Source organism: Strigops habroptila, chromosome 12 (genome assembly GCF_004027225.2).
Source record: "Strigops habroptila isolate Jane chromosome 12, bStrHab1.2.pri, whole genome shotgun sequence".
Taxonomy (NCBI): Eukaryota; Metazoa; Chordata; class Aves; order Psittaciformes; family Psittacidae; genus Strigops; species Strigops habroptila.
The window spans coordinates 17560841-17575367 of record NC_044288.2 but is presented as its reverse complement, the minus strand read 5'-3'; the positions used below and the strand labels follow the sequence as shown (position 1 = coordinate 17575367).

The 14527-nt window shown below is 49.0% G+C and overlaps 1 protein-coding gene across 1 annotated transcript; it reads right to left on the bottom strand.

Moving 5' to 3' along the window:
• Window positions 1-11108: 11108 nt before the first annotated feature.
• NKX2-5 (NK2 homeobox 5) lies at window positions 11109-12655 on the bottom strand. Its single transcript, XM_030504635.1, has 2 exons — window positions 12373-12655; window positions 11109-11716 (listed from the first exon to the last, which is right to left on the bottom strand). Exons 1-2 carry the CDS (start codon window positions 12653-12655, stop codon window positions 11109-11111), a joined length of 891 nt encoding a protein of 296 aa, XP_030360495.1.
• Window positions 12656-14527: the final 1872 nt, after the last annotated feature.

The window sequence follows — 14527 nt, the reverse complement described above, 5'->3', positions numbered from 1 at the left end:
CTCAATAGGATTTATTAATTCCTATGAGATCCATTATATTTCTAATTTTCACTGAATATACCACAAAAGAAAATGTGTTATTTTCATTTAATATTTTAACAGTTATTCTTCCAAGTCAGGTAAAAATTGGGGGTTTATTATTAACTTGTTTTTATTAAAATTACTTTAGCTAGGTCAGAGAAGTGCTGTGGATTATTAATCTCAAAGTTACTCTAAAAATAAAATTGGAAAGTCATCTATTTCAACTCTTGAGCTCCCACAAGTTAGTAAGTTTCTGCATTTTGTTTAAGTCAATTCCATATAGTCCACTGTATAATAGCCTAACTGAAGGGCAGCTTATGCACATTTATATTTAAATACCCAGCAGCGAACTGGAACGTGTGTGACTGCAACAGCACCATATCACTGCTTTTTAAAATTAGACCTCGCTCTGGCTGCCACAGGGAGAGGAGACATGATAAAGGGATTGAGCATCACACTCTGCAATAACTGCTGGGCTCAAACGCTTGCGTTACGGAAACCCTGAGCCACCACTGGAGACATCCATGGGGTCCCTGGCTACAGGGCTCATGGTATACATTCTGGTCATTGTCAGATGCTTTGGAGAACTTCAGCATCAGCATTAGCTCAGGAGCTGGGAATTAGGACAAGGAGATTCCTTCTACATATCTGCTATGGCTGTACCTAATGCAATGGTTTTTCTGTCTGCAAAATCAGGCAGTTGGACTGGAGGACCGTTGGAGGTCATCCATCCTTCCAACTGAACTGTTCTATTCTGAAATAATTATGTTCACTAAAGCATTTTTGAGTTAGGTATGATTCACATCTGTCAGGGAAATGCATGGGAAGTGCTGACCAAAAAGGGCAAAGCATTTGTCTCCTCTCCTGCAAGTCAAAGATGCCCCAATTTTAGCTGAAACAAATGTCCATATTTTGCCCTGACAAAGGCCTGATTTCCTTGATGTTTTCACTGTTTTATAGGTTTGGCCACCCTGGTTTACAGCAAAATAACATTGTGGCATCACCTGTTGCTCTAACAGTGTCTGTTAACACTTGCTGGGCGGTTGCTTTACCTTATCTGATTACTTCTGCAACATCTGCAAGCAAGTTATGTGGTATTTTCATCCCCTTGAGGATTTATGGTGACCTTTCAGGGACCTTTATCATTGGATCAATATGCCTCTGACACCTGTAGATCAACATAAACTTGACCCTTGGTCTTGACAAATCTATCACCACAATGCCCTTTTTCTAAAGCATCCCTGTTTCAGGGAGCGGAGGGGGTTTGGGCTGGATGGAAACAGTGATGGTGGTAGGGCAAAGCCCCTTCCGTCTCAAGGTCAAAAGTCAAAATGATAAAGGAAGCACCCGCCTGCGGTACCCAAGCAGAGCATGGGGTAATGAGGGAGCTGCTCAGGGAAAGGTTGCTCCAGGATTTTGGGGTACAACCAGGTCCCCAGCAGGACCAGTGGCTCTCAGAGAAGCTAGCACTGTGGGTGATGCTGGTTGGGGGAAAGAGCTCTGTAAAACACCCTATTCGGTGAAAGCGCCATTCCCCTCCTCGGGGACTTGTGATAAGAGGAGATCTGCTGCTTTAAAAAGCTGCTGGTTGAGCTCATCCTATCTTTAGCTCAGGCCATCAGAAAGCGTTTTCTCTTTTGAAAAGTCAATTCCTCTCTGTGCAAAGGCTTTCCCCCACTCACCCCCGCCCCATGCATTTTTCCATCCAAGCACTTGAAAGCAGGGATTTCTGTCTGTGTCTTTGCAGCCTGCCTGTGTTCAGTGGGTGATGGAGGACCCTTGTTCCTCACCTGAACTCTCCACCTCTGTAGTGTGATGTGTAAAGTTAAATGACCATCTCAAGATTCTGCATTAAATGAATGTCAGAGTTACAATCAAAATAGGATCTTCCCAATTTCAAGATCTTACCAACTCAGAGTTTACTGAAAAAAAGCAAAACAAGCAGTGCATGCTGCAGCAATAATGAGCAATTATGCTGCAATCATGCTGCAGAGTAGAAGTTACAGGAAGACTGTGTTTTCAGAGTGATTTTTATTACTTTTTTCCCCAAAAATGTCAGTGACACAAAAATTCCCAAGTCATCAGTTCTGTTTTTGAGGAAAAAATAAAAATACAGAATGAAGCCCTATGGCTTATTCTTTCTTTCAACTGATTTTGAGCCTCTTCTAAATCTTCTCATTTTCACTTGGAAGCTGAGTGGGATGCTGCTATCTCGGTTGATAAAACAGGAATGGTCTCAAAGGAGACTTTGGATTTGAAAGCATCTGGCTAATGTATTTTGGAGAGGATGATGCTCTTCAACTGGCACACACCAAATCTGCAAAATTTATGTGATGTTCTTTCATCTAAAAAAAAAAGAACAAGATGGTGTAAGTGGGAACTAATTGCTTGAACACCCTCTCCAGCCTCAGACACCTGTACCTCAGTCTAAACTTGACTCCTGTCATTTATGCTTCCTGAGCATGTCACGTTGACTTCTGGATGAAAGGACCGAGTAGAGCTAATGAGTCCCAGTGTCTTGATTTCAACTGCAGTTGGGAACAGCTGTGTGAAGGGAAGGAACCTGCCTGGAAAATGAAAGGAATGGCCATCTGGGAGGCACGGACAGGAGGAAAAAGTAGTCAGGAGACATTTCCTTCTGCTCTGCAGTTGACCAGCGTCTCTGTCTTTCAAGACAAATCTTGGAAGGCCAGCTTGGCTTTCCTGGAGAAGAATCTTTAAACCAATTATTTTAGTGCTTCCAGTAAGGGTGCATTTTACTATGGGGAGCAAATAAGTGACTGACTTTGGCAAAACACCTCCTCTATTCTGTTTTAGTTTTACACTGAGGTTTGAATAGATCTACACCTAAAACATGTTTCTACACAGGGCAAGTTGAGCATAGTGGTATTGACTTTCACCAGGAGAGCATCCTGTGTCACCAGAACTGACATCATGGTTTCTCTGTGCTACAAAGGGCCTTCTACTGAAGTTCGGGTCTGAATTACATGACATTTAGGAGCATATTTGTATCCAGCCTTTGCTTTGGGAGCCCACTTGCCCATATAAAGGTTTTTAAGGCTAAAAAGGACAAGTAAGATGGTCTAGCCTGATATCTTCTGTCATATAATCCCAAGTGTCTTCCTCCTTGCGATTTCTTATCCTTTCCCTGTTTGAGTAGACAAAATAGCACCATGGTACCTATTATCCAATATAGCTATCCTTGCAACAAACCTGTGTAACTCTTACCGTGACCAAGAAGTTAGCAAATCAAATGGATTAGAGAAGAATCCTTCTGTATCATAATAATGACGAATGTACGCATTTGCTAAGCATAAGTAGGTGGAGTCAGGGTGAAACTGAAGTTCCTGTACATCAGGGGTCCAAATCACTGAACTGTCATCTTCTAGGGGGAATATAAGGGAAGCTCTGGGTGTGTAAAAGGAAAACTATTTCAATTTCTCTAGTGATTTTATGTGATTTAAAGTAAGGTTGACATCTGATAGGGATTCTTTTATTCAGAAATCATTGCTCCACCAGGGCCCAGCCATCTCTGCAGGAGCTTTGACATAAAACTGTGGCATTACACCTCTAATGCTCCCTGATCTTCTAAGTAGCTTGAGTTAAGTCCCTGTTTCTGGATGTGTGAGATGGTGGTCCCAGTAGCTTGCAGGGAAGGTGGTGTCAGATAAGTAACACTGTGTGTGTGTGTGTGTTGGTTCGAAGCCCTCATCTGAAAGAACTGAAGAAGCATAGTTCATTGTTATATTCCAATAGGAGCTAAAATAGGTATTTGATGGCCAAGCCATCAGATGTTTTGCGTGCCCCACTGATCCCCAGCGCAGGATGGGTTACTGCTGCACAGGTTGATTTCAGCATGTGTAATCTGGATGTGCACTGCCAAAAGTCATCCGTCATCTCCTGTTGTGACCTTGTACCACCTGTCTGTCCCATGCAAGGCCAGCAATTAAAATGTAAGGTAATGAAGACAGCAAGACATGAAAGGGCTTTTCCCTAGCTGATCAAAGGGACAGAGCACAGTGTTTTCACAACCAGAATACTGAGACCAATAGGACTGGAAATGTGGTTAAGAAAGAAAGAAAATCAAAGAGGATATTTGGAAATTAACCTACGACTGCCCCTGTTGTTCCAGTGTGCTGCATGAGGAGGGATTCCCTCACATGCTCTTACTTTTTGGTAGGGAAAAATATCAAGTATTTATGTTCATCTTGTTACATGGGGCATAATCTTTGTGTGTATAAAAGCAAAACGCCGTAGATAATGTTACCTCTCAGGACTGAATAGGGAAATTTGGTTTACATTCCTAATGCCTCACTGTGTGAGAAATCATTTAGGCTTACATTTTCACATGAAATCCTGGTGGGCTCTAAATTGGTGTCTAACCAAACAAATGTGGTCACCTCTGGCCTGGCTCTCAGAGGTGCTGATGATCAGCAGCTCTCACTGATTCTATTTTATTTTGTGTACATCTAAAAGGAGAAATTAGCCCGAGGTCCCAGATGAGCACGCTGGATGCTTGTGAGTGTTGGATGAGAGATATGGCAGAACGTCTCTTTTTATAGCAGCAATTCCACTTTCATGTCTTTAGAACAAGGGTTAGTAAAGCAGTTTTTTTGGCCTTGCTTGAAAAGCGCCGTCTATAAAGATGCCAGTGAGGAACCTGCATTCTGAGCATGGCTGTGTGCATGGCATCTGTGTATGTTTAGTGGCTGTACGATGGGGACTCCTGCAATACCCGCTGGTGTACAGGGTAGGGATTACTTTCTGAGCATGTAATTGAAAAGAAAAACTCAGACATAACCTGTAACCCAGAACAAGTATAAAAACTCCCCTAAGCCTCACAACCAGAAATAAACAGCAGCAGAGTACTAGAGCTTCAGCATGGGAGGATGCCAGAAATGTAGCCAAGTGTCAGCATGTCCGTCTACTTCCACTGTGAGCCCTCGTACACTGTCTGTGTTGGTATGAGAATCTTCAGTGGGATTAACCATGACCGTAAAGTGAAGTGTGTGTAATTGCAGGATGGATCTGGACCTGTCTCTGTGGGTATGCAGCAGAGAGGGAAGCAGCAGCTGACACTGCACAATACAAAGAGCAGGACATAAAAACTCAAGTCAACTAAGATTTATATTTTCCTTCTCTGAAATAGCATAAATCATCTCCTTGATATCGTTTGAACTGAGTTGCTGAAGCCAGGCAGTAGGACTTTAATTTTTTTGTATTTAAAAATATAAGAAACTGATTTATTTGACAGAAATGGGTTTGGATTTTTTTGTGTGACCCATTTTTTAGCGGCTGCTCTTGATGACAGCCAGGCAGCGCTGTGCACATGTCTGTATGCTGCACCTCCACTGACTGCAGTGACTGCTCTCAAAGCTGCTTTTATTTTTCACAGATAGTAAGGAGTACAAAAAAGATCCTGGCCAGGAAGATGGGATGTGGGGGCAGTTTCTAGGAGCCGGTACTGTGACTTATTCAAAGCTTATGCTGGAAGACAATGCAATCTATTTAGGAAATGTCTGCTGTGCTAAAATAAACAATGGTATATTCTTGCTGCAAATCCTATTCCCAATACACAGAACACCTAGAAAATGTTTTTGAGAGTAGGTGTTTTTAACTGTGAAAGTTAATAAATTGCTCAACAACCAGATTTGTTGGTTCTAGGACTAAAACTCTAAAGTGCCTTTCTAAATTGTTTGGTATGTTTCTTACTAAGTAGCAGTTAGAGCAGTTCACAGAATTTGAAATCCTTGACAAACTTGCTTTTATTTTCCTATTTGAGCCTGTTAACTCCTGACCTTGCTCACTGTACAGTAGTGTCATTCATGCTTGTTTCTCCTTCAGCCTCCCCATCTCCAGAAATAGTAATTCAGCTCCACGATGTCTCCCCAAGACCAATTAACTTTATCCAACTCCAAGAAATAAAATTATTTTGGCCACTAAGAACTTATGCCTTTGGCAAGTTAGTTTTTCTTTTGGGCAACTTATTTCTCCAGCATATCAAACTAAGCAAGTATTGAGTTATCCCTGCAAATGGAATCGGCGAAGCTCTGTGCTTCACTGGCCCCTGCTTACAGCTGCGTAGGGGTGAGGGTCTGCCTACACTGACTCAATACCAAACCCCTCTCTAATACAGCTGGGAAAAGTGCCCAGATCTCCTGCGTTATAGACCTGTGTTTTAGCCATTCACCCATGATGCTTTGTTGACACCAAAAAAAGTTATTTTAAGCAGGAATAACTTAATGGATATGTTATAGTCTCAGTGGAGTCAGTGCATCAATTGCTGAGCACACAGAGCTGATTTAAAAATGCCCTGCTTTGCTTTGCTAAGTTTTCATCTCCCTTGCTGGGCTTCTGTCAGCTTTTCCTCTTGCTCAGTTTCTGGGAAACAGTTTATTTTCTGTCTTATCCTGCCTCTTAGTGTATTCATCCAGACATGGTTTGTATGTGATTTGCAGTTCCAGTAACTCCTTTGCGCAAAGACAGAGAAACTCACCTATTTTTACCCAGCCAGCCCATCAGCTCTAGAAGGCATTTCAAGCCACAGTCTGCGGTAAGTCTGTGCAGTACTGTAGTAGGAATGGTAGAGACGCTTTAACATTAGTCCATTAGCTAAGGCACAGCAGTACAGCCTTCTCTGTAGCTAGAAGTGGCAGCAATAACCTAGTTCAGCTGGTGCTTTTGTTCTGTGTTTTCTGAGGACTACAGTGGGAAGTGAGGTGAGTTTTAGATCTTTAAAGATCCCTTGTTGGTACCTAGAAGGAAAAATCTGTGTGGTTCAGTGCACTGCCCATGAAGCGTACGAAGCAGTAAGGATGAGACCTCTGCTGAGGCTGGGTTGGAGTTTGTACTAAAATAATAAAGCAAGCTGTTTTGAGAGAGGAAAAGCTGGCGGAAAAATACCTATTGGAACTAGGGAGAGGTTATGAAAGGCCTGTGGCTGATGGACTATTCTGAGGATGATTGTGTTGTTAAATGGGTCTTTCTTACTGGATGAAGCTCTGGAGTGGCGGAGTTTGAAATGACTGCAGGAGGCAGGTAGTGATTTTTAGAGTAACTTACTCCCTGTCACTTTGCTAAACCTTGATTGATTAACTTTCACAAATGTATTGCCAGAGCTTGATGTTCTCTTAGAAGAAATCTCAACTTCCCTCTCTTTTTGCACTAAAATGTAGCATAAAGTTTGTGTTGTAGTCAAGATCTAACCACCCAGGAATGAAAAATCAGATTCCGGCATGAAAGCCTATCCCTTTCTCACTTCGAAGACAACGTGAAGTAGCATTTTAAAGGTGTTGATTCTTCTTAATAATCCCTATTAACAAGAAATCACTCCTGATATTGATCTAAACTGTTGTCAGTGAGATGCATTAGGGTTGTTGATCTGTTGTTTTCCTGCTGGGCTTCTTGGGAACATTGAAACATTTAGCTAATTCCTGCCAGGACCATATCTCCTTGTTTTCTGATTCCAGAGAATAACTTTCTATGTGAAAATTCCTTGAATTAAGAAATAAAATTCTGCCCACAGATGCACTTTAGGAACTGCAGGGGTGTTATTTGGGAAAAACAATTACTTCAGTTCCTACAACACTGCTAAAGGCAAGGGATTTGGTATCAGTCCCTTACAGCTGACAACTTGTTCCTGTGCAAATTGTGTGAATTCCAATAAGTTTTTATAACCCTACCATATGCCATTTGTTTCAAGAAGACAAGTTGTGCTGAGCTGCACTTGCCCTGTTACCTACAGGTGGAGTCAGGGCACTGAGTTCTTCTAAAAAGGCTGGTCTGATGCAGAGAAATGAATGCCAGTGCCAGGCCGTGTAATCCAAAACAAGCCAACTGAGATCAAACCCAAGTGCAAATCTTATTAAAACCTCCTTCCTACACTCCTTAGCATGCCCCCAAACACTGAGAAGATGTCTGATTTCAGGTTCACTTGGGAAAGTGCCGGTATCCTGTATTTTCCTCTGGAATGATGTTTTCCAAGCACAAGGCTTTTCATATTGCTCTGTAGATGTGAAACACTTTGGGCTCAGGCAGAGAAATATATCGGGTTTGTTGCATTGAGTTTTTTCTTTGAGAGGGCTGGGCTCAGGACAGCACATCAGCATGCTGTGGTGTGTGCCAACAGCCTGGGTGCCTTCAGAAGTCCTGGGAAGACCTTTTACCGCCACCTGACCCTGTGGCTGTACTGGCTGCGGAGGCTGTTCTTGCTGTGGGGCTGCAGCCAGAGGGGAGGCAGGACTAGTAACAATGGGGTGTCTGTGCATGTGAGCCCCCCTTAGGCCAAAATCAGTGTGCTGGGGGTGAATTCCTACCGTATATGCTCTTGCACTTCCCCTTAATCCAGCTAATGAAAGGTCTAAAGACCGTGCCTGGCTCTGGGCTGCTGGAGCCTCTGCCAGAGCTGGGCTGTGGCACTGCGCTCAGCCTCAGCCAGCTGCGGTTGTGTCCTCTGTCCAAATCACTTTCTGAACCGGCTCCAGCGCTCCGGCTGCTGTTCCAAGCCGCTGTCTTATCCTGCCATGCATCTGCTCATGATGCAATTCCCGCAGGAATGGGGAAGTATGGGGAGGAGGGGAACATGTGAGCAGCGGTGTAGGCTGTAGTACATCCATCCCTATTGAGAACGAGCACAGTGCAGTCCTGGGATTTGGACCAAAGCTGATGCCCAGAACAATCTCTGGAAAGCAACAGCAGCAGGTTGAATCCCTCTGGACAGTAGGATTCCTTGATATCTGTAGTTCTGAGATATTATAGGAGGAAAATAAACAGTTTTGAAGAAGCTAAGGAATCTGAGGAAGGGAAAGGATCTTTGGAGTATGTGGAATGAGGTGCTGTGTTGATGTGTGGAGTTACTTTTTCCTGTGGCTTCTCCTGGACTCCCAGTGAAGTCCATCTTGGTAGACCACCTAATAAAGAGCCCTAATTAGACCACCTAATAAAGAGCCCAGAAACTCGGAGCCAGTTTCTGCAAGTAGTGGTTCAGGTTTTAGCTAATATGAATGCTTTCCCTCATGTTAACTCAGGACTTGTCCTGTCTGTTGAGGGCTCCCTGTGACCTCTGATCCCTGCCAAAGTCTGCAGTGGCAGGATCCAACTGCCAGAGGCACCAGTGTCACAGAGTGGTATGGCAGCTCTGTGCCCATTTTACAGATCAGGCAAACTAAAGCACCAAACTGCATCCGACAGTGGCAGAGTTTTCTCCTGCCCTCTCCCATAATCTTTGCCCAGGGCTCTCAGACCGTCTTAGAGCAGAGCATTTTTGGCTAACCTTATTAAAGGTTAACCTGCTGCCTCTCTACCATCTGCTGAAGTCAGTGTGTCCCTCCATGCTCCACCCTGCATTAGGGGCTTTGTGAGCAGCACCCAGGGGTCCTCTTCCATTTGCAGGGATAGGAAGGAGGTCGGAGCTCCTTATCTGTGCAATCCTACCTTGGGGTGTGTGTGAGGTTGGTCCCTTTGGGAAGAAGGGATAGAGGCTGCAAGCAGCTTCCATTCACCGGCAGCCTTTCATCCTATGTCCCAGGGCCACAGCCACCCTGTCTCCATCCCTGTTTACTGATGGGACCGATATGGCCGAAGCAGGAGAGGTTGCAGGTTCCCTTAATCGCCTTGTCACCGGGCCGGACAATCTCAGACACTCAGAGGATGTTTTGACTGCGCTGAATTACAATGTTTGTTGTTTCTCACTCCCAATAATTGACATTTGATAGCGACTACTGTAAAAGCGGCCGGCAGGCTGGGGCTGAGGCCGAGGAGAGGCAGGGAGCCAAGCGGTGGGAGCCCCGCTCGCTGCCGGGGCAGGCGGGGGGTCCTTTCTCCTCTCCCCGGTGGGCACAGGGTGCGAAGGGGCTGCGGGAACCTCCTGCAGATGCGCTGGGTGCGGTTCCCCTCCGGCAGAGCCCGATCCCCTCGGCTGCGGGCGTTCTGATCCCCCCCTTGCATTGCTTTTGTGTGCGGGGAAGAAACCAGCTGCTCGCTCCCCGCTGCCGGGGATTCGGGGCGACGAGGGGGCCGGGACACGGCCGGTGCATCTCGGTCCTGCCCGGGCTGTGAGCTCAAAAAGCGGCTTTAAAACTGGTTTTGGCAGACGTTAAAATACAAGCAGCGTTTGCAGGCGTCAAAAAGCGAATTGTTTGAAATTACTGGAGAGCTACACAAAGCGGGGGGGGGGGGGGAACCGGCAGGGCAAGGGTCCCGGAGCGGACCGGTGAGAGCCCCCGGGAAGGGCGGTCATAACCCGGGGGATGCTGGGGAGGACCGGAGGGACCGGGCTGTGCAAGGAACGCCAGGGACGCGGAAGGTTAAGCCACTCTCTTTAATGACAACTCGCTGATCTCCATCAGCTTGTACAGCAAAGGGAAACACGGACGAACGGGCGGCGGGGCAAGGGGCGGACAGTGCATTTCAATACTAACTCACGGTTTAGTGCATAACCCTACGGGGACCTGGCGGGTCGCAGTGTCTGTATTCTCGGCCGGGGTGTGTGTAGGGGGGGTCTGTCCTACCCCGAGCGCTGGCTGGAGCCGCCGCCGGCCCCGCTCCCGCCCCGGTACCGGGGCGCAGCCGAGGTCGGCGTCAGCTGCCCCGCGAGTGGTGACCTGGGGGCTGGCGGGATGCTGAACTGGCTGAACAGCGGGGACCGGACGGGAAGTGCAAAAATTGAATGTGAATTTCGGTAATAATTAGTATAGAGTAAAAACCTAAAAAAGTTGCAGGGCTTGGGTAGCTGTTGTTGGGACCAAGTCAAGCGAAATGCCCGGCTGCTTTGAAGGAAGGAAGGAGGGGAATAACCGGGGCGAACCGATGGAGCGAGGGGAGCCGGGAGCTGCGGGAGCCTCCCCGTGCTGTTCCCGCCCGAAGCGCAGCCATCGCACGAAATATTGAAGACCCCCTCCCCGTGGAAATGGCCGCCAGGCTGGTGACCTCCGCCGGGTTGCTGCATTGAACTATCCTCACCCCCCCCCCCCCGTAGCCTGGATATGTCCCGAGACCGACTCGCAGGCGCGGCCGGGGCCCCTCCATCCCCGGCGCCGGGGTCTCGCCGGTGGCCGTGGACCACATAGGGGAGCGGGGCACGGGCGGCTCTACCAGGCTCGGATCCCGTGTAACGTGGAGATCCCCGCGTTTCCCTGCGGGATGGGCGTCTGCACCGAATTCAAGTCCCCTACGCCGAAGTTCATGAAGTTGTTGCCGGCCGCCGAGGGCTGCATGGTTTGCATGGACGGGTAGTTGCAGTTGTAGTTGGCGTTGCAGGCGGGGCTGTTGTAGTTGGTGTACGCGGGGTAGGCGTTGTAGCTATAGGGGTTAATGCTGACATTGTACGGCGAACTGTAGGGAGAAGACTCCCCCAGGCAGGGCTTCCCATCGCGGACCAGTACCGGCACCGCTATCCGCCGGGGGGGAGGGATGCCCACCATTTCGAGGGTCTGATCTTGTCTCTGCCTTTTGCATTTATACCTTCGATTCTGGAACCAAATTTTCACCTGGGTAGAGGTGAGCTTTAGGACATTCGCTAGATGGTCTCTCTCCGGAGCCGAGAGGTATTTCTGCTGCTTGAACCTTCTCTCCAGTTCGTAGACTTGGGCTTGAGAAAAGAGAACGCGAGGTTTCCTCCTTTTTCTCTGTCTGGGGCGCTCGGGATCTTCCAGGTCTCTCTTCTCCTGTTCCAGGCTCTTGTGCAGGGAACATAGTTCTGCAGGAACATAAACGAGCAAAGGAGAAAGGGGAGGGGAAAAAAATGTGCAGAAAAAAACATAAAGCAATGTTCAACAAACCGCCTGCACCACGACTGAGCCCCGGCTCTTCCCCAGCAATTCCCCGCTGTGCCTCGGCCCCGCAGGCCGCCGCGGCGGCCGGCCCTGCCCCACTCTCTAAGCACCTCTTTCGCAATTTTCCGTCGGTCTTTTTTTGTTTGTTTTTTTGAAAAGGATGCTCCGTGCACTGATCTGAGTCGCGATCGCCTGGATTTTTCGCGTGTAGTCTTTGTACTGAATCCCACCCTGACCCACGGGCGTACATTCAGCCGAGTTAATTAGATTTGTCGCCTCATTTATGGACCAGCTCGAGGCCTCACGTATCATTCTGAAGCCTTGCCCGGCCCGTCGAGTGGCCGGCGCGGCCGCAGCCCCAGCCCCAGCCGCGCCTGAGGACCGCGGGGGGCTCCGACCCGGCGCAGGGAACGCTGCCTGTGGTGGCTCTGCCCGTTCCTGCACTACGGGGCCTGGCGGGGGATGAAGATGCTCTTCCTCTCTCCCGCAGCCCTGCACTCTCCCCGGGAGCTCCAGACTGGAGGTCCCCTTCCCCCTGCCTTCCCTCTTCCTCAGCTCGGCCAGCCCCGACGGTCTTTACCTTTCTTGTCTGCCTTGGCCTCCTTGGCCGAGTCCATCTCCACGTAGCTCTTAACGTAGTAGGAGCCGGGGAAGGTGGTTTTGGCCGCCTCGGGCAGCTCTTCCCGCGGGCCGGGCAGGGCCGGGGGCTCGGCGCCGAACGCCTCCTGCTTGAAGGTGGCCAGCATGCAGGATGGGGAGGCCAGCGAGGAGAGCTCCATGGAGGCCAGGCTGCTCTGATGCTGTTCCAGGTTCAAAATATCCTTGACCGAGAAGGGTGTCGTTGTCACAGGGCTAGGAAACATTGCGGAGGAAAGCAGGGCAGCGGCCGGAGCCCAGGGTCATGGAAAGGGAGGTGAGGAGCAGCCAACCTGGAGCAGTGGTGGAGCGTGGGCTCACGGAGGGGGCACATAGCATTCCTGCGAGTAGCCTTGACTTGTGCACTGGAGGCAGGTAGGACCAGACCATAAGGGAAGGGAAGGAGGGACTAGGCAGTTTTTGGGTGACTTTAGCTTTCTATTGGCCAACATTGCAGTGATGGTATGAGAGATGCAAAGTTCCATGTCACCTAATATAGTAATACATCTCAAAAACATCTCCACTCATTTAAAGGGGCGGCACTGTATTTATCCAGCTTTTCTCCGCTGAGTTTGTTGATCCATTAAAAAAAAAAAAAGAATCCAGAATGGCCTAATGTGTACAAAGCCTCTATCTGATGCCATCTATCATACAGTCAGATTAAATAAACAGGCCGGGAGGAAACCATCAACCAAATATGTGCTGATTTCAATTTTTTTTTTTTTTTTTTTTAAAAGCGAAGGAACGGAGGTTTCGATTTTACTGTTCTGCAATAGCCGATCGCAGGAACTAGAAAACGGGTGTTCACTGTTGTGTGGAGCGTGCTTAAGGTTTATACAGGTATTCTGAAGTAGCACCCGCAAATTCCGGCTGATGGGTGAGAGCCCCTAAATCGAGGGTGTTTCCCCCCTCACACACGTGTCCCCGTCCGTCCCTCCCCCCCACCCCGTAAAGCTTTCAAACAAACCCCAGCACGGTCTGAGGAAGAAGAAAAAACAACGCAAAGCCGCAGTTTGAAGGTGGTTTAAAACACATAGGAGTCCTGGGGGAGCAAGTCAAAGCAACCGGCCGCTGAGCTGCGGCCGGGAGCGGGGGACGAGCCGCGGTGCGGCTGTGTCCCGCAGGATTCCCGGGCGCAAGTGGGACCTCATTGATCTAACGGGCTCGGAGTCGCTAAAATAAACTTTAGCGGCAAACTCTCAGGTTGAGAAGGGGCGTTACGGCGCTTTCTGGCTTCGGGGGGCGAGGAGCAAAATAAACATATAAAATCAATCTTCTCCAGCGCTCCGCCGCTCTGCCCCGCGATGCGCGGGACCGGCTCTTCCCATCCGAGTCCCGTCGCGGCCGAGGGCGGTGGGAGACCGGGCAGGGCAGGGAGCCGAGCGGAGAAGCCCCGCGGGGTTGCGGTGAGTTGAGGGGTCCCTCGGCCGGGCCCTGCTCGGGTTCCTCCTCCCCCGGCAGAGGGAAGAAACCCTCCGAGGCGAGAGAAAAGGCGGCACCTGCCCACTCTGGGCTGCTCCTTCCTGATGGTACCTGCTGCTGTCCCACCCCCCCCCCCCCCTTTGTGACTCGGGCTCCTTTTGGGGGGATTCAGTTGCAGGATATTTTGGGGGGTGATGCTGTGGCTTTCGCCCGCTCCCCGGAGACCGCCGGCCGGTGCCATAGCAGCCCCGGCGCTCGCAGCCCCTGGCTGCAGCCGTCCGAGGATGTCCTGGGAGCGGTTTGCTGGCGAACCGGATCCGGATCTTGCGATGACAGTTGGAGCGATTATTGTGTACGGGGAGGCCTGAAATATTGCTATTTAATGAGGGGAGGGGGGCGGCCGAGTGGCCGCCTCGCTCTTCGCGGCTGCACTTCCTGCAAAATTCCATAGGAAACGGTTCGGAGGGGGTTTTCCTCGGTTGCGGGAGAAGGGGTGAAGTGTCCGGGGAAAGCGGAAGCGACTTTGGTCGCCCGGCTCAGGAGAGGGGTCTGCGGCGGGACTTTGCCGGGTGCCAGCGGCACCCCTTGCCCACGGCAGCGCTCGGGCGGTATTTCTAACCGCATTTCCTCCTTTTTATTACAATCTAATCGGGATAGGTTAGATAAATACTAAAATA